Source organism: Physcomitrium patens, chromosome 3 (genome assembly GCF_059467195.1).
Source record: "Physcomitrium patens ecotype Gransden chromosome 3, ASM5946719v1, whole genome shotgun sequence".
Classification (NCBI taxonomy): Eukaryota; Viridiplantae; Streptophyta; class Bryopsida; order Funariales; family Funariaceae; genus Physcomitrium; species Physcomitrium patens.
This window is the reverse complement of record NC_143412.1, coordinates 603,517-621,472: the sequence shown is the minus strand read 5'-3', so window position 1 is coordinate 621,472 and position 17,956 is coordinate 603,517. Positions and strand designations below refer to the sequence as shown.

The 17,956-nt window shown below is 42.7% G+C and overlaps 3 protein-coding genes and 1 long non-coding RNA gene across 9 annotated transcripts; 2 read left to right on the top strand and 2 right to left on the bottom strand.

The window, feature by feature from the left end:
- Nucleotides 1–1,270: 1,270 nt before the first annotated feature.
- On the bottom strand, nucleotides 1,271–2,437 carry LOC149989451 (uncharacterized). The gene is made up of 2 exons (XR_016501950.1): nucleotides 2,301–2,437; nucleotides 1,271–2,120 (listed from the first exon to the last, which is right to left on the bottom strand). It is a non-coding gene; the product is annotated as an uncharacterized LOC149989451 (long non-coding RNA).
- On the top strand, nucleotides 1,864–4,907 carry LOC112280186 (uncharacterized). Of its 4 annotated transcripts, none has more exons than XM_024515372.3 (10): nucleotides 1,864–2,097; nucleotides 2,368–2,599; nucleotides 2,783–2,981; nucleotides 3,111–3,245; nucleotides 3,416–3,468; nucleotides 3,650–3,739; nucleotides 3,883–4,101; nucleotides 4,229–4,313; nucleotides 4,403–4,519; nucleotides 4,743–4,907. In XM_024515372.3, exons 1-10 carry the CDS (start codon nucleotides 2,009–2,011, stop codon nucleotides 4,880–4,882), a joined length of 1,359 nt encoding a protein of 452 aa, XP_024371140.2. In that variant the 5' UTR covers nucleotides 1,864–2,008; the 3' UTR covers nucleotides 4,883–4,907. The 4 variants fall into 4 exon arrangements, with proteins under 4 accessions (XP_024371140.2, XP_024371141.1, XP_073388985.2 ...); XM_024515373.3 differs by having other exon boundaries at nucleotides 4,736–4,907; XM_073532884.2 differs by having other exon boundaries at nucleotides 4,400–4,519.
- Nucleotides 4,908–5,221: 314 nt separating this feature from the next.
- LOC112280185 (cation/calcium exchanger 4) lies at nucleotides 5,222–9,845 on the bottom strand. Of its 3 annotated transcripts, none has more exons than XM_024515367.3 (5): nucleotides 9,506–9,845; nucleotides 7,732–8,664; nucleotides 7,282–7,603; nucleotides 6,830–7,050; nucleotides 5,222–6,584 (listed from the first exon to the last, which is right to left on the bottom strand). In XM_024515367.3, the coding sequence occupies exons 2-5, from the start codon at nucleotides 8,356–8,358 to the stop codon at nucleotides 5,751–5,753; spliced, it is 2,004 nt and encodes a 667-aa protein (XP_024371135.1). In that variant the 5' UTR covers nucleotides 8,359–8,664; nucleotides 9,506–9,845; the 3' UTR covers nucleotides 5,222–5,750. The 3 variants fall into 3 exon arrangements, with proteins under 3 accessions (XP_024371135.1, XP_090104618.1, XP_090104617.1); XM_090248492.1 differs by lacking the exon at nucleotides 9,506–9,845 and adding an exon at nucleotides 9,344–9,461; XM_090248491.1 differs by lacking the exon at nucleotides 9,506–9,845 and adding an exon at nucleotides 9,272–9,411.
- A 2,459-nt stretch (nucleotides 9,846–12,304) lies between these two features.
- Nucleotides 12,305–13,909, top strand: LOC112279515 (uncharacterized). The gene is made up of 3 exons (XM_073532491.2): nucleotides 12,305–12,471; nucleotides 12,622–12,776; nucleotides 12,983–13,909. The coding sequence occupies exons 1-3, from the start codon at nucleotides 12,305–12,307 to the stop codon at nucleotides 13,009–13,011; spliced, it is 351 nt and encodes a 116-aa protein (XP_073388592.1). The 3' UTR covers nucleotides 13,012–13,909.
- The last annotated feature ends 4,047 nt before the right edge of the window (nucleotides 13,910–17,956 follow it).

Here is a 17,956-nt window from a genome sequence, read left to right as displayed (position 1 = left end):
TTAGAAACTTATAACTTCATTAGAGTTTGAAGTTGCAAAGCACAATCATATTATCAACTATTAAGGCCAAATATAGACTAATGTTTGAAGCATAACTTGAAACATATTATATGCCAAAATTAAACATATTGAAATACACTTCAACTATATTTAAGAAAAAGCTTGACTTGATGAGGTCCAAGTATCATACATTTCAACTAAATGATAGTTGGCTGATATATTTATTAAGATTATCAATAAAATATGACATTCTATATTTAAAAAGGCTATAGATTAAAAAAAAATTCTTCTTCAACATCAACTATATATTGAGTTCTTGATCTATACCTTTGTAAAATAATCACATTGTAAGTCTATCAACCATATCTTCACTATATATTTTTATAAAATATACATATTTATCCTTATATCTATATAATAAGTTCTTAGATTTAATGCTTTTAGCTATAGCCATATATTAATAGCTAATAATATCAATTTTTATAAATAAAAGTATATGCTAATAATCAAAAGATTCTATTTCTTGTCTCTAAATTTTGCTTAAATTATATAGTCTCATAAGCAATGTCTAGTGGTAATTAAGGTATTAAAACATTAGATGATCCATATAGAAGAGAACTTATACAATTGAAAGAAATTTCTTTATACAAAGCCTTTTCTTCAAAAGCTGCATCTAAACTTATATTCCCTTCCAAAGTTTTTTTTTTTTTTTTTTTTTTTTTTTTTTGCAAATTATAAAAGAGACTTATTAAGAAGATGATGAGTATAAGAAATTCTAGCATTACATCCTCTTCTCAACATTGTGATTAGAAACCAAAATACCTAGAAGGATCAATTTCTACTAAAAATATAAAAGTTAGGAAGTAAACCAAAAAGAAAAACTACAAAAGAAACAACAAATTAAGAGCTAGAGTAGAAACAACTTACTAAAGAGAGAAGGTCAACGTGATCCTAAAGTGCCAACACATTAAGCTTTGATATTGTAACACAAATTTCCAAATAAAAAATGAAAAATAAATGAAACCCTAGGTGAGACGAAGTATTGGCAAAAATGTGTGCCTATGATTTCTTTATAGATGGCTGAAACTATGCAATACCTAAGTTGTACATGGACGAAGTTGATACCCACCATTTTTTCACCAAAGGCAAGGTATGCATTAGCCACTAACTTGAGCTATGTATAGTTCAAACAACAGATTAAATTCAGTGCAAACAGAATAATGTTTAGAAAACAGTTCAAACTACTCTAGTTCACAAAGTAAATATTGAATTATATCATGCAAATAAAGTCACTGTTATTTGTTGTGTTCATAGAAATCTTACACTTTGCTTACAGATACTATGAGAAAATCAACTAGACAAGCACCATCGTGTTTTGAGAAATGTAAAGCTTCTCAAAAAATCCCAACAACAACCTCTTAAGTAGAACCCTCAATCACAAATTTAGTCTAAATGAGTACAATACCCTACTAGGCATTTAGAACCAAGGGTAACTCTCCAACAGAGGCGTCTCATTGCAATTCAGAGAATTGCTTCACAGATTATGCATTATAAGTTAGGCCGTGAAGCATTGCTTTTGTGCTGCTTCGTAGATCGGTCATGTACCACAAAGTCATGATGCAAATGTGCAAATGGGTACACTTCCACGTCATCTAGAATCACCCAATTCCTTGATGAACTTCATCTCACAAACGACCAGTAACAGTGTCGATGTGTATTTCAACACTGCATCTTTTCATTCTCATCCAAAATACAACGGATGAAATTGCATGGGATCGGAGCTATCATCCACATTCATTACATGAAATTGGACAGTCTTTTCAGGGGCCCCAAACCTTCTCGTAGAGAGAACGAACAGTTCTACTTAACTCGGGAGCACTTGGAACCGTTGAATGAACTCTGGGACGATTGGGGACGTCTTGGTTAGGGAAGAAGATCATTAGATGATCTCCATTGTAGAGCTGGCGGAATCATTGTTGAGCCGCGTGAGTGTAGCTTCAATCTCGTTATGAAGAAGCGCAGCTTGAGCTTAGGCGGTAGGCCGAGTTCACTTAGCCACGCTGCAATCACGCCATTTCCTCGTCAAATCCTCCCAGGGTTTGTTGCCTTCTCTGCTCCGCCTTTGATAAGTTTTTTACATGGATTTGCAAGATTCAAATTGATTAGCTCACTGAGCACTTCCTTTGTAAGCAATTTAATGAGTAAAAGGTTTTTAACAGCATTCATAGAATGAACTTGATGTCATCAAGTGCTCCGGTTCAGTGAAAAAATTCATCAGGATGTCTGTTATGGATTTGAACCTCCATTTTGTGATGTGTGCGCTTCCACAAGATTTTGACGAGTTTCTTTCTCTTCGGTTCATTGAAGATATGAAACAGCGCCGAGGCCGATTGAAAGAGTTGGACCCGCAGATGTACAGTACTCGGATTGCGGCTCTCAGCAAGAGTCACAGTCCAAGCATCCCTTTCTGCCGCGATCTTACAATCCGTACTCCTCGCAGAGTCAGCGATCCCTTTCGCAAGGATGTCTAACGCAAACTCAAAATACACAGTTACGGTTCTCACCAAATACACAACCACAGGACTATGCTTGCGATCAAGTGAGTGACTCGTAACTGCAGCCCTGTTTGTGTTATACTTTCCTGCATTGACCTGGGATATTGATTATAATACGCGAAAAACATTTATCTGATGGTTTTTTTCTTGTTCAGCAGTTTACATTGTTATTTTGCAAAGCTCTGAATTTACCATCTGACCTTCGTCCTTCTAAATTCTTGGCATAGTCGAAAAACTGCAAAGAGACATCACTTAGTCAGCCGCAAAAACCTCCTCCTTATTTTGCTGGATTGACTTCAAGTCTTAATCGCCGAAACACACTTGGAAATGCTGGAGGAGCTCAAACACCTGCAAGTTCGACTTCCGCAAGTGCTTCGCTTTTGTTAGTTGGACCTCAGAACAACACGCCTCGTCCATGGCAACACTGTATGCTCTTTTATGCCAGTTAAATCCAGCTATGCACTCGTCTCCTTTCGCAATTGTCTGCGCAATTTCTGCTCTCATGTACTATGGTGATATGATACTTCGATTCCATATTGGAATTGTGTGCATCAGGTAATGTCTCTGAGGACATAGAAAAAAGATTAGCCAACTTGGAGAAGTTAAGGGAAGCAGAAATCGCCGTTATTCAGAAAATTTGTGATGATTATCAGCACCTTAAGTCATTCCTCGAAGAAACATGTTTCGAGAGTAAGAATATCGTTCTTTTCACCACTCACCGTTAGCGACAAACACATAGCTGACCACGATGAATTTTAAGTTGATTACGTTCATACTTCAACTCTCACCAATCATCGCTCAAGGCATTCCTCAAGTATATAGTGGTACTGGAGATATCTGACATTTACAATCTTTGACAGACACAGACAGCAGATCAAAATTGTCGCGTCAACCGAACGCACTTCACAAACTGGTCAGATGGCAATTCCTCTGGAAAAATGATGGCCTAACAATCAACTAAAAATGGCACGATGTCTTCTCTATTATTGCGACTTCAGAATCAATAAATTCGCAATACTTAGTTGAAGTTAATTGCAAAATCTTTGGAATTCTGAATGTAGTTCGATAAAAAGAAATTCATACCTTCGTATCAGGTCAAAGAAGAAGAGACAGCGAACAGCAGCATAACGACTGCCATTAAAGCCTTGGAGGAAACTATTCTTCAGGAAGTCGGAAGCTTCCAGGTAGATCTTCTTTTCCAATTGTTTTTGCCCAATTTCGTCGTATTTAGGCAGGTGGATCGGTTTAGCTTCTGAGGAACAGAATTTGAAAAATATGTGAGAGAAAAATGATGAGTAATTTTCTGCCGTTTCCATGCTAACTTCAGCCAACGGCACAAGACGTTTCAAAGGAAAATGCTGAGGCCAGTTGCAGGCTCATTACTGAGTCATTGCGGGAGGAGCTCGTCAACCTCAAGAGTGATTTGAAAGCTGAATTCCATGACATTTTTCATCCAGTGATACCTAGAGAATCACACCATCGACTCATTAATCAATCTTCATCTCTTCGAAAGAAATCTCTGGAATCGACTCCAAACCACTCCCCAGTAATATTCTTTCTCTCGAAGTCTGGAGCGCTACTCTTGATACATTATTTCATTAAGTTGATTTTGTTACTTATGAGGATACCAAAAGGCAATTCCCAAGAATAATACCTTGCTATCCTGTCTGTAGGTTGCTCTAAATTCTCCAGCAATTGTGAATCTGGATGGCTCTCCTGACTCTGACTTCGACAGTGGGCTGGACTTCTTGGTTCGAAGTAAGAAAACTGAAGTTTTTGGTTGAGTTGAACCTTTTTACTGCTCTGTTTCTCAAAAATGTGACTTGATTTTATCGCGACGTCAGCAGGTGGTACCCACCTCTCCAGTATTTCAGCTGTGAAATCACACATTTATCCAATCGACAAACATGGCAACGGCTTAGACGACGACATACGCAAGTCGGTTCGCAGGAAGATTCTTCGAGGTAGGAGTCTAATCCGATCAGCAGGCATTGTTGTCCTTTCGAAATTCGCTTCAAGTACGTTTGCAGCTCGAAAAAACAGACACTGAATTTTCCATGGATAGCTGACGTGGTTGAGCGTCCAAAGTGCCTTTCCGTAGTAACGTATTCATAATATTCTTCGCAGCACATGCTAATTTTAGGCATAAATTTACCTGAATAACATGATTCTATTTTCAGCTCACAGGAGAGTGCGTTGCAAATTGGTTTAACTTTCACGAAAAGCATAAGGTGGACTGCAATCTTTTGGAAGCCCTTCGGCTGGAACTGGTAATTCATCGTAGCGTGTCACAGCAACATGACGGGTCATTCCAAAAGACCCGCTGAAATAAAAATAATGATTTTATGTGAATGATCAAGGTCATGCATGGCAGTCTTTGAGAGTGAATTTAAAGATAAAAATCCCATCACATGAACCTCGGAGACAGAACCCTGGCAATTAGATGCTGTCAAGTTGTCAACATAATTTCAACTTACATATTGATAGTACAAGAATAGAAGACGGTACGGTACTAACCCAGATTAACTCCACAACAAAAGTGCTATTACCATCACAAAATTCTGTTGTGGGCGGAGGAAAACACTACACAAGTGCTTCTTTCGTTACAGGAACCTCCGATACCGGAGATCAACTGAGCATTTCACGCACAATTCATGAACTTTCCATAGATTCCAACACGTCCTTTCTTTTTTCTCTTTGCTTTTACTTTTATTCTTTTTCGCAACGGTAACTAATTAACAACAGAGAAGAACAAGTGTGTTGAAATGTCCCCACCAGATACGTGCGGCGTTGAGGTCGGAACCAACAAACTATCTGTTGGAATCCAGCAACCCCTCGTTCCACCCAATTCAATAAATGATCTACACTGAACCAGTAGCATCTATCGAAGAAATCCCTGTCTGAATTGCAAGGCGCAGCTTCAAGCCCCGAGGTTCAATAGACTACAATCCAGCCTGTTGCACGAGAACGGACTGACAACATGGAGGTGGGCAAAGCCTTAACTAATTGTTGACACCAGATGGTGTCACCATGCCTTGTTTTTAATCGAGAAGATTACTTCGTCCGTTTTTTACACCTAATATACACCTAGAGCCAGCCCACATCCGTCTGAAGAGAGTTGACGCTTGCATCTCTCCTCTGCCGCTAAAACCATCTAACAAAGAACAGCTCCCAATCCCACTCTTAATTTCGTCGTTACACAACTCTTACACCCAAGAAGCCCGGTGAAGAACCTAGATTGAAACCCTCGAGGGAAATAATCCCTAGAATGTCCGCCAGCCGCAACGCCATGAAGGAAATATACAAGAACAGAAGCCCTACTCCCATGATCTTGTTGGGCTTCATGCCGCGAGTCGGCAGTGCCCCTAACGCCCAAACAAGGCTGAGGAAGAGGAAGCCGATTGTGTAGATGACGGTATCGTCATCGGGAAGGATGAGGGGTTCTGGAAACCGATTCCAGCTCGCCAGAACAAAAGACAAGCCCAATCCCACGACTGTGTTGAACATGGGCCCTGCGTAGCAACCCGAGATGGCGATTTGCACTCCGTCCCCTCCGTTGCACGCCAGTGCTAGATTGGATATCAGGTCTCCGATGGAATTCCCCCATGCCAGCACCGTGAGCCCCAAGATGGCCGAATCGATCTCGAGAATCACACCAAACGCCACCAGAACGGCTACGAGTTCGTTGGCGATGAGGTAAAACCACACGATGCTCATTATGAACCCTCCCAGCACCCATGGCATGACCCAGCGGGTTGGCGGGCGGTCCTTGTCCAGGTTTCGGTATGCGAGAATGCCGAGTACGATCCCGACGGCCAAGGCAAGTAAGTACACGCTGAGGCTGCTGCCGAACGGATCCCCGTCGTTGCCATCCCACACTCCTGCTAACAGTGACGGAGCCAAGGTTGCGCTAGCGACGGCGAATGGCTTGGACCATCGATCCTCCTCTATAATAGGGATCGTGAGACGTCGTGGTAGACTCAGCGGCAAGTCTAGCATCTCCCCACACAACGCTCCACAAGCTGGTTCCTGTGAAGACAATCCATTTAGCGGACCATGTGAGAATTCCACTGGTTACATGTTAAGAAATTGAGTGAGCATTCACTGTGGTAATAATTCATGGAATACTGCTGAAGTTTTAATTCAAAGTCCATCACTGTGGTAGTTATTCAGCTTCCAGAATAGAGAATTGGGTGTGATCCACAAAAATCAAATATGATCTCTCACACATGAAAATGTTGGGTTGGTTTTCTCTTTTAAAGGACTGCTCTCACCTCCGCTGTCGGTACTTCCTCATTTGGCGGCACAGTGTAATCTCCATGATCAGGCTCCGTCATGGTAGCTTCTAATGCGGCTGCCAGGCTAGTTTGTGAGAATATTGCAACGTGATGCGTTTCTCGCCAATCCCATCTGTGAGGGGGCAAGTCGGCGCCAGAGGACGGAGATTCGTCTGTAGCTTCAGAGCTTGTTTCCAATGTGTCTTCCAAACCTTCATCTGACAACAACAATTTTGTACATTAATGAATAACCTGGCATGGCGACAAGTGAACCATATCTCAATGTCAGCCCCACGGAGCAAGACTTTTATACACATTTACACATGACTAAATCTCTTAATCAAACGTAGACCGTCTAATAGCATAGCTTCAGTTTTCGTGAAACTTAGCGGTACACATGCAAAGGGGGACTTATCCAAGAAGTTCCTCCACTTGAGCACTACGCTTACTTGAAAGAAGTGGTTCCAGATGCAGACGTCGATTCTTGCGATTTCGCTTCTTGATCAACTCGTACGTGGCTACTATGATCCCATATAGCACATATAAAGATAAATACCCAACAGATCCCGCAAAACTTATCTTCCCTTGGTAAATGATGAATGAAAGGATCGCCAAAGAGCCCATAAAAAACCCCACATCCCTTAAGAAGCAAATGCAATCGAGCTGAGGACGAACTCCTGCCGGGCCCGTCGGCTGCACAGCCAAACTCACCGATCCGGCCACCACCGATGTAACAAAGACTGCGCCTCCAAGAACACTGTTCAAGCCAACCTGCACGAAACCGAGCCCAGTTGCATTTTTTAGTTATTATGACAAGATTTCTACAGCAGAAAACATGCAGTTGCGATCAAAATCAATGGGCCAAATCCTGTCAAATTGCTTCTGAGGTCGCATCTCACCTGACTGTGTTCCGTCCCCAGAAACGACGCAATGCTGGAAAACACGTCAGGTGCTCCATTTCCCAAAGGGAGGAGGGACACCCCAGACACAGTGGGAGGAAGCCGCAACAGCTCCGAGAGCTTCTCCAAAGAGAAACAGAAATAATCCGCAGCTGTGTTTCCCAACATGTAAAAGAGCATGAAGAGCCACACAAAGAACAAAACGTAGGCGAGAATCGGCGCCTTCGAGAACGTGCAGTAATACGCAGTGACGTATTCTATAAGCGTCCCGGAGCTGCACTCTGTATTGGCACGCACGTAACTGCATTCATCGGGAAATCCAATGTGCTCCCGCACATTCGTACATGGTCTTGTGATCTTCTTTCTCCTCGGAGCGTTTGGTGAAGTATTATTCGTAATCTCAGATATGATCGACTCATTCTCAGAGTGCAATCCTAACACACGTCGGCCTGTGCCTCTCCATTTCTCGATTCCCAAATAACCTACGGCATATGAAGCAGTTTGCCCTTTGGCAAGTGAAGACGATGAAGGAACCCAGTCGGTATGCGTGCGGAGAAGAGTTAAGAAGAAGACGAATGAAACTATACTAATGAAGGGACGAACGCGGTTACGCCGAGCAATATTCATGGTGCTCTAATTCAGAGAAACGATCTCGAGAGGGAAGAGTCCGCGGCACCTCTTTCCATCCAAAATCCACCTACACCCGGTATGGGAAAACTGGAGTGTAAGCTGCAACCTGGCCAACTATCCGCTAGATACTTATATTCAGCTGCGAACTGAAGAAATCCTGTTTTGAGATCTCAACACATGTATTTGCCGACGTCCATCACACCTGCTGCTTGCTCATCACCACAAGTCGATAAAACTCGCACCATGCCGGACGTGGGAGTTTGCTGTTGTGAATTTTTGAAGCGGCATTCCAAACCCCAAATCCTGCATACAGACAACAGTAATGTCTTAAAATCCACCACCCACAATCATTCCTGACCAATCCTTATTCCCAACATCCACGCCCATAGTGTCAATTCTACAGCAAGTGCTAGGATCCCACTATTAAAAAAAACAGACCCTCTCAAAGTCCACCTTTACCCCTCTGCACAGCTCACTACCATTGAAGTACAACATCGTTACGCAGCTAACTAAAAATCCGAGGACTTTCGAAAATTTACAAAGAAAAAAAAAAAGGAAAAAGATGAATATATTTCTATATATACGCGAACCCTCCTTTCACTGAATATTTCCTTCACTTGCACAATCAAGAGACATACCACTGAAGAAAATGAGGTTGACGAACACGCAAAATACAAACCACAAACTACAGCCACGACGTCCGAAAATAAACCAAATGCCCCACTCACGCTGCAAAACAGCTACATACACCGACGAAACACTAAATTAAAATAATAATAATAATAATAATAATAATCAACACAGACACTCAGAAATATCTCGTTCTCAACGGAAATCCGCAAATGCCTCTCTTCAGTCCCAGGGACTACCCTTATCGCACAATCATTCTCCACAGCCTAATCCCACTCACCGCTAACGCTTCCCGATTCTCTCTCAGAACCCCGCAAATCCGCAAACAAGCTACGAAACTCAACCACCGCACCCCAACGACAGCAACCACTGAGGAAGTCCAACCATCCGAAGCGCCCGCGAACAACCAAACAAGCGCTCTCTCTACGCGAAACCGGCGCTCACTCGACAACCGCCCCCCTCTCTCTCTCTCTCTCTCTCTCTCTCTCTCTCTCTCAACGCGAAGTTCACGCACCTCGTCACAATCGGACGCGACAGCAGAGCCAGACTTTGATTGTACACCGCAGGCAACACTTGTCCGGTAACTTACAGTGATGCATTGATGCCGAATTAGGAATGAGGGTGAGGACGCGGGGAAGCTACGAAGGTGGCACGGCAGGGAAACGTCGTCACCGACTCTGCCACCCGACGTTAATTCCGCGATCGCAGCGCCGACCTGAGCCCGTAGACCCACTAATCCTCTCTCTCTCTCCTTCTCTCTCTCTTTTCGTTCGTTCGTTGCAGTGTAACCTCATCACCCTCCCTGCAGCAAGTTCTTACTAGATCCCCGTGAGGTACTCCAGTTCCTGTGATGAATTTGTGGCGTTTCCTCCGCGTCGCTTGCTCCTCCTCCAGGCTTCGCCGTCCACGCGTCGGGGCGCTGCGCTTTGTTTCCAACAGGCAGCTTCAATTTCGGGCAGCCGGGCAGTCGGAAAGACCGTAAAGACACGAGAATATTATGGAATCTCATGCGTGCGAAGGAAGGGCCACTACTACAGTGTCGGGAGAGGGGGAGGGGTGGACGCTGAATCTCTCCCGCGTGTTCTCACCGTATTCCCGCTCGTTCTCGATCCGATCCCCTGCGGCGTGTTCCCATTGGTGGAAGGGTGGTGACGTGGCCCCATGCCCTGAATGTCTCAGGCCAGGGAAACTTTCACCATGTTGGGGCTGGACGGAGAGCGTGGCAAGTGTTGTTTAGCTTTGCGTGCTGTGGGAATAGAACCCTGGCTCAATGAGGGGGGAGGGGCGGTGTAGCTTAGTCTTGCCAGCTTTACTTGCCCAATTTCCCGCTTTTCCCCTTCAAACTCTACCTTGTTCTCCAGCACCCTTTGACTTTGTTCACATTTCTGATGGGTTCCTGCAAGTTTCTGGTTTAGTAGGCTTGGATGATGTACATTCATGTGGTAGTGGTTTGCAACACCATTGGAAAACAAAAAAGAAAAAAGAAAAAAAAAAAGGTGAAGAAGATGAGGAGATGTGGATGGTTGATAATTGAACATTGAGATTGCCCACAACTAAATTATGGGTCTTTAAAAATGGCCTAACAATGTTTTGATGCATGTGATAATGATGACCTTTGTTTTTCAATGCTGTAATTTGACACTTTGATGTAGGAGTTTTGTAGAATCATGGAACAAGGGTCAAAACATCAAACCTAAAATTGTTTTTGTAAGAAGGAAACCAAATATCTAATCAAGATGCTTGCAACAAAAAACATGCACGCTTTTAGATATAAAAGATACAAAATGGTAGTTGATAAAAAGTGTAAATATGTAGTTTAAGAATATTGTAATACGTTTTATAAAAATTATAAAAATTATAAAAATTTACTAATTGTGATGTTCTAAACTTGGTGCATGATTAATTTACTTTATTTTAAAATATTAATATCACTATTATTTATTTATTTTTTCATTCTGTATTAAAATCATCATTTTTTATTTTTTATTTTTTAAAATAAATCATAACAAACAAAGAAAGGAAGGAAAACAGGGCAAGAGATATATCAAGTCACAAGCCAAGAAACCATCTTCATGTGAGCTCACTTGGAAACATCAACAACTCTACCAGGAATGCACACTTGGTGGCAAACCCAGTGCCAAGTCCCATTTACATTTGCATTATATTAAAAATATTAATATAAATGTATATTAATAGCATTAGTAAAGCTACTTGCAAACTCCTCTCAGCCTTTCATGTGGAAAGGAACCCAGATAAAGGAAGGAAATGAAAGGTCCTAGTGGCCAAGTGGCACTCTGTGAGTGCTGCTGGGCAATGGATGGACCTACTTTGTGGCTTCAAAAATGGTCTTGCAAACTGTGAATGAGGCTGCTCCCCACAGATGTTTAGGTTGTCATTCTTTGTCATATAGAACCCCACATTGAACAAGTATACATACAAACAAAGGAAGAAGGGGATGTATGAGTTGAATAGTACAGTGGGATGAATTGACAGGTATCTATTAAATGTTGTAACAATGGTCCTTCTTTCACATCACTTGTGGTTGTCTTTTTTTTTTTTTTTTTTTTTTTTTTTTTTTGTCTCCATGGTTATAGCAAAGGGCATTGTCAAGCTTGTGTGTTGTTAATACCCATAGGATTGATGTCTCTTTCTCTGCTGTAAGGTGGGATAGTGCTCCTTGAGATGCTTTGCAAATGCCTGCTCACCCTCCACCACCACCCAACCTGCATTGCACCCTTTCACAATCTCACTCTTTTGCCTTTGGTTTTTCTGTGTAACAACAACAATAATAATATTATAACAATAAAAATAAAAAAATGAATCCAACAATCAACTTAAAATATCTATTTAACATTCCCCTCTATCTATCCATAAATAAATAAATATTTGAAATGGAATAGTTACAAAAATGAGAAAAATAAATCTACAGTGTGTTATGCTTTCACAAAACATATTATTCTCATTTCGATATGAACTACCGCTATGGACCATTCCAATAGTTTATTACCACCACCACAGTTGAGGTGGAGCTGTCTTGAGACGCATGAGATTTGGTCAGCGGGCAGGTATGAATTTATTTTTAGCGAGCTATAAGGGGCAGCGATGCGGTGATGCGCGTAGCCGGGAGGGGTCGGTCATGGGCCACCACGTGAAAAAAAAAAAAAAAAAAAAAATCCGAAACGCCTCCCGACAGTCCGCCATGTCACTCCCGGGCGGAGGCGGGGCCCGCGATCCACCTCACTCGCTGGCTCCGAGGAAAGGGTGTTGCAGCCTCCCTGCGGCGCCCACGTGGAGGCCATAATACAGCAGGTCAATGCCAAGTGTACGGTGCGATCAGGGCGATTGTTATCCCCCCGCGCGCTATTTCTTCGAAATTGCTCTTTCCCTGCCCACGAGGCGTCCCCCCCCCCCCCCCGCCCTGCTGGGCACCTCCCTCACGGATTCGCTCCGGCTGCAGCGCCCACATGGATCGCATTTGCGGTTCGTCACTTCCGCACCCTCGTCCCGTTCGTTCTTCATCCAGTTTTTAATTGCTTTCCGGGATGCGTGTGAGAGAGTCTGGAACCCACCGTTTTGGAATACTCCCACGAGGCTTTGTGGAAGTCGGTGACCGAGGATTGTTTCTCCCAGGTGTGCAGGTCGAGCATGTGGTTCATCCCTGCCGCAAGTCAATCACATCGCTGCTGAAGTGGGCGAGGAGTCTATCTTTCTCATGAATTCGTGGCAAGAACAGTGTATTTGCTACGTGGCGGTCACTCCAACTGTTGTGTGTGTGTGCATGTGGGGTGAGTGTGCAGTCTTGTGATGTCATGTGCGATTAGGATGCGAGGGAAAAAATCCCTGCTTAAAGATTCATTGTGGGAGTTGTTCGTACCTTTTGGGACGTGGTTGATCGAAAGGTGTGAGTATTCTTGTGATTCATTCTGAAGAATTGCTGCATGAAGCTCTCAAGATATAAAACAGCGAATGACGTGCGCAACCTATTTGGCAGAGTCGAATCCCATAGCTATACTGGTTTAAGCAAATGGAGCCAACACAAAGGGGACTTTAATTTGGTGAATGGAATTTGGAAGGGCGAGTGCCGTTAAGCGGGGTGCAGATCAGCGATGGAGAAAAGCTCATGGGCACCTTTTGCCCCCACTCTCCTCACGATTACTGTGCTGTCTAATTGAAGTTTTTCCAAAAATCCTAAAAATTGTCTCACCCTCCATAACGACATGGAAAACCCTCGCCCTCAATCGCTTATTTGCTCTATGTACGAGGGTGTGCTCAACAAACCTTTAGATGCTTGTAATCCTTCGAGTCATCCTTGCACGCCTTTCGTGAAGTATTTCGTGCAGCATGCCTTAGTCTCCTTCTCAGGCAGTGAGACCATATCAACTACAGGTGCATATTCCCCTCGCTATGTTTCTAGGCACAGCAGCTCTGACAAAACATCACGGAGAAAGTCTTCGTAGTACGTACCTCACAGGAATTGCAACTATTTGAAAGTGCAGAATCACCGCATCTTGGAAGCCTCCATACAGTGTCCCATGTCTGAACAAGCGGGAGAATCCAAATGATTGCGCATGCATTTTGGAGTTACAGGGAGTTTCTGAGAAACTACTCCCAGGGTATGTAGGATTTTGCCTAGATATTTTCGCCCACGTTTCGTCCTGCCATCCATTGCGTTGGATGAATTAGGGCTGCGGAACTGTCTCTGGTCACGGGATGATTCACCAGAGTACCTACTTGAGCAGAGCCACAGAATGAGCAAGTAACTCTGTTTTTTGGCATAGTCATTGCGCCTGCTAGCGCCACGAAACGTGCAGATTGTGACATCCCTCTTCCGAATGTTGGTTTGGATGTTGATTGTACGCCTAACAAGTATCATTTCCGACCATAAAGTGCCTTTGTCTGTTTGACGATGGCGTCTGTATGTTTGTGCCCCTTGTTACTTGCTCATTCTGTGGCTCTGCTCGAGTCCACTTTTTTGTAGAGTGCCACCTTCGCAGATTAGGTTTGTTGATGCCTAGTTGTGGTTGTTGCGCGGATTCTATGCTAGTTCTTTCTTGTAATTTGGTTTGCAGGCCAGGCATATGATATGAAATGAAATGCAGATCCCTCTTGAATCCCGATTTCTTGAGTGCCCGATCCTGCACCGAGTACTGTCCGTGATCTTGAACAAGAACGAGGTTAACTCTCTCGAACTGGATCTTGGGCGAAGGACGAACATGATTTAATACACTTATATCCTTGATTTTTTTCACAAGTCTTAATTACGTTTTTTGATCGGCTATGGAACAATCAGTTCCTCTAAATCAGTTAGTTAAATGAACTAATCAACCAACTGGGTATACTTATCACTGTTCGACCCGTTGAAGGACGATTCGAGTCATGAAACTTTGTGGCATTGGCAAAATCCGGAACAGATGATGAATAGTTGGAATCGAAAATCAAGACAAAGAAGAAGAGTGAAATAAGCGAACTCTCAATCCACCTGGTCACTCGCGTCTGTTACGTAGTCGACCAAGTTTCAAGAGACAGTGACACCATGCAGCAGCGTGTGGCTTGCGCATGAAGCCTTGCCGAGGAAAGTGGTAATAAATCTGTGGGGTTGTCGATGGACCCAGTCTGAAGGTTGTTGTCATCAGGGAGGCAAAAAATCATCTGACCAAGGGCAACATGTTTAGTCGCTTGCAGATCGACGACTCAGTGTGCAATGACTGACCCATCTTCTCGAGGACGCAGATTTGTAAACTATTCACTGTTGCAGGAATCAAAGTAGCTTCAGCATCGCCGCAATCACCGCTTAGATGACTGGAGTAACAATGCCAAAGATGGGTCTTTTCCTTGTCGGAGCGTGCGCATGACTCAAAACACTATTGATTTGAGGGAATACACAAACAATCATATAAAACGCGGTGCAAACTTACACACAGGAATTGTAGAGTTTGCGGGTATAAATACTATTGAGATAATGCTCAAAGCCCGAGTGCTGAGCCTTAATTCTAGGATCTCAATTACCCACTACGACAATTGTCTATGTGGATGATAAGAAGAAATGGATGCTCTAACACCCTCCCTTGCTACGAAACCATCCACTTGAAAAAACAACGAGAAAACCTCCTGCCCTAATTTAACATGTCTATTAAGTACTGTCTCTTGCGGAGCGACAGCAGTGTACAAACAATTGTATTTTAATAGAATTCACAGAATTCGTTGTGGGAGTGCTTCCGTTTGCTCTTGTGAGTGCGTTTCCTCAGCTCTTAAATTTTTCCTCGTGCGCTGTTGTTTGCTGGTTGATCTCCTTTGTGTTGATGCTTATAACCCTAGGACAGTTCGGTGAGTCACGAGGAAGAGGAATGTCCAGTATTGAGTGTAGCAGAGAAATCACGAGATGATGTTTCAGCTGATTGGTGTGAGAATTCTTCAGAGGCAGGGTCCCATGAATTTTATATTGTTGCTGAATTTCAGTGTTGCAATATACCATATTTGAGTTCCGAAGGCAAGACCGCTTGTTTGTATGATGGCTTCGACAGTTTCGATATTTCTTCTTCTTCAGTGGTTGTTCAGAGTTGTGAACAATCTGGAGTTGATTGCAAGTTGGCATATTTGCTGCGGGGAGATAGTCATCAGGAAGGTGAGTTGATGCTGTTGTTGAAGAAGGTCCGCTTGTCTGGAAATGGTGGAAATGGAATCACTCGGCTTTCATCTGGTCGATTATGAGTGGCCGCTGATTCTATGAAGATGGATGACGAGGAGCTGGCTAATATCGAGTTTAAGATCCAGAATGTCGTGAGAGAATTTGTGTCGGAGAATGCAATTGTGCAGGAGATGGTTGAAGATCTTAGAGTGGCAGCTTCATACTTGTGTGAAATATTGACGAAACTCCCTCATAGTGTGATAGTTCCAAAATTGCTGCGTAATCCTAATGCAAGTGACAATGTATTTCGGTTGCTTTGAAGCATGAGAATGGTGTTTCGATGTTGGGATCGTTGGTTGATGGAGGCCGATGTACATCTTGTGATAAAGAACTGGGACAAGACTGATATCTGTACTAGTGCTAGTATAAATACTAAGTGGAATTTACTGATAGAGACATACCGCCATGAGCAGAGGCGGAAAGAGCTAGGTGATAAGGTTGCTGATTTTTCAGATTTGGGCTTCTCTAATAGAGATAATATTTAGCCTGGTTCTGAATTTTTTGAATAAGCCGCGCCCAAAGGATTTGGTTAATATGTCAGCTACCTGCTCCAATGAGGGCACATAAATCAACCTTGTTTCTCTCTTTTTGATCTTCTCTGGTTAAGTGGTGATGAGTAGCTATCTGTTTTGTGCCTGGGTTTATATCAAGATTTGTTGCCATTTTGGTACTCTCTTCATTGTGGCAATATCTCTTCATTGTGGCAATAGATGGGTATTGGTTTTTGTATTTGTATGCCAAAATCTTTTGTGAGTTTGTTTAGTTAGGCAGATTCTCTAGTTGTAGTGGACAAGGAAAGGGAAAGAGCCATTGTTGGTTGTTTATTTGTGAGCTAAGTTATGGGGCTTGCTCTCAACATGAATACAAAGCTTGTTGTTGATTGCCCATCAAATAAGTCTTTTGCCCAATTTGTGTCAACATAGCTTGAAAAGATAGTTGCTGATTTTGTAGTGTAGAGAATGCTATAATCCAACGTACCTACAATATATCTTAGAATATGTTTTGCTATTGTTAGATGAATTTGTGGCTCCATCATGAATCTATTCACAATTCCAATTGAGTAGGAGACATATGGGCAAGTTGTATTAGCTTCCCAACTGTTGATGTGTAATAGGTAGGGTTGATGGTGTCTTCATGCATATCATGGGTGAGCTTAAGCCTCTCAACCATTGGGGTGAAAACATGTTGACCTCCTTCAAGACCAAGGGTCAAATTATTGGAAAGCATAGCTTCATTGTGTCATGAATAAGCCTTGTGGAATTATTATGATTTCAACCTTAAGGTAGAGTGTGTGATCACTTTCCCTTGGTTTTGACATCTCAAATTTTGACTCCAACTATGATTTGAACCAAAGAAATGAGGCTCATTGAAAGATCCACTACTGAGATCAGAATTAGTATCGGTGGGCATTAGAAATTTGGTCTCTTCGAAATGAACATCCCTGGTTATAAGAACCTTTTTGTAATCGGGTAGATAGATCCGACATGCTTTTGAATTACTATAAATCCCAAGATATACACCAAGGAGTGATGGCGTTTCCAGCTTTTTACGCTGTGTGCTATCTTGCCCAACAAAGCAAAGGCAGTCGAAGATCTGGACTTAGCTGAGGTTGGGCTTGTTTCCAGTCAACACTTTGTGCGGGGTGCGACCCTGGCTGGACTTTGTGGGATTGGAGTTCACAAGCAATACAACTGTGTGTGCAGCTTCTGTCTAAAGAAACGCAGGTATGTTGCCTCCCAACAGTATGGAGCGGGTTTGTTTAAAACTGTGCGATTCTTTCTCTCGGACACTCCATTTTGTTGGGCTGTGCGGGCGACAGGGAGTTGCCGCGATATACTGTGGTTTTCAAGATATAGTGTGAAGTCTGTTGAGAGAAACTCGCCACCTCTGTCAGATCTCACATAGAGAATCTGATGAGAGGTTTGTTTCTCTATCATATTTCAAAATTTCTAAAACATGTCTACTGATTGGACTTTGGTTTTCATGAAATAAATCCATGAATATCTACTGAAGTCATCCGTAAAAAATATGAAGTATCAGGATTCAATAGGGAGTGGACCACTTACATCACTATGAATGAGTGCCAAGGGTTTGGTAGCTTGGATTAGAGAGATTTTGGGTATTTTTTGGCATGTTTGTTTTCCTATGAATGAGTGCCAAGGGTTGGTAGCTTGGATTAGAGAGATTTTGGGTATTTTTTGACATGTTTGTTTTCCTTGATAACAAATAGGGAAAATCTGATGTTCCACAAGGAAAGAAGGTATGCATGTTAGTAGATTT

Coding starts and splice junctions, on each gene's coding strand:
- LOC112280186 (XM_073532884.2), top strand. CDS start 2,009: ATGAAGAAGCGCAGCTTGAGCTTAGGCGGTAGGCCGAGTTCACTTAGC. Junction 2,098..2,367: donor CCTCGTCAAATCCTCCCAGG/GTTTGTTGCCTT, acceptor GGTTCATTGAAG/ATATGAAACAGCGCCGAGGC. Junction 2,982..3,110: donor GCCTCGTCCATGGCAACACT/GTATGCTCTTTT, acceptor TGTGTGCATCAG/GTAATGTCTCTGAGGACATA.
- LOC112280185 (XM_024515367.3), bottom strand. CDS start 8,358: ATGAATATTGCTCGGCGTAACCGCGTTCGTCCCTTCATTAGTATAGTT. Junction 7,051..7,281: donor TCTGGAACCACTTCTTTCAA/GTAAGCGTAGTG, acceptor TGTTGTTGTCAG/ATGAAGGTTTGGAAGACACA. Junction 6,585..6,829: donor AGGAAGTACCGACAGCGGAG/GTGAGAGCAGTC, acceptor TTGTCTTCACAG/GAACCAGCTTGTGGAGCGTT.
- LOC112279515 (XM_073532491.2), top strand. CDS start 12,305: ATGCCAAGTGTACGGTGCGATCAGGGCGATTGTTATCCCCCCGCGCGC. Junction 12,472..12,621: donor CCACATGGATCGCATTTGCG/GTTCGTCACTTC, acceptor TGTTTCTCCCAG/GTGTGCAGGTCGAGCATGTG. Junction 12,777..12,982: donor TGTGTGTGTGTGCATGTGGG/GTGAGTGTGCAG, acceptor CCTATTTGGCAG/AGTCGAATCCCATAGCTATA.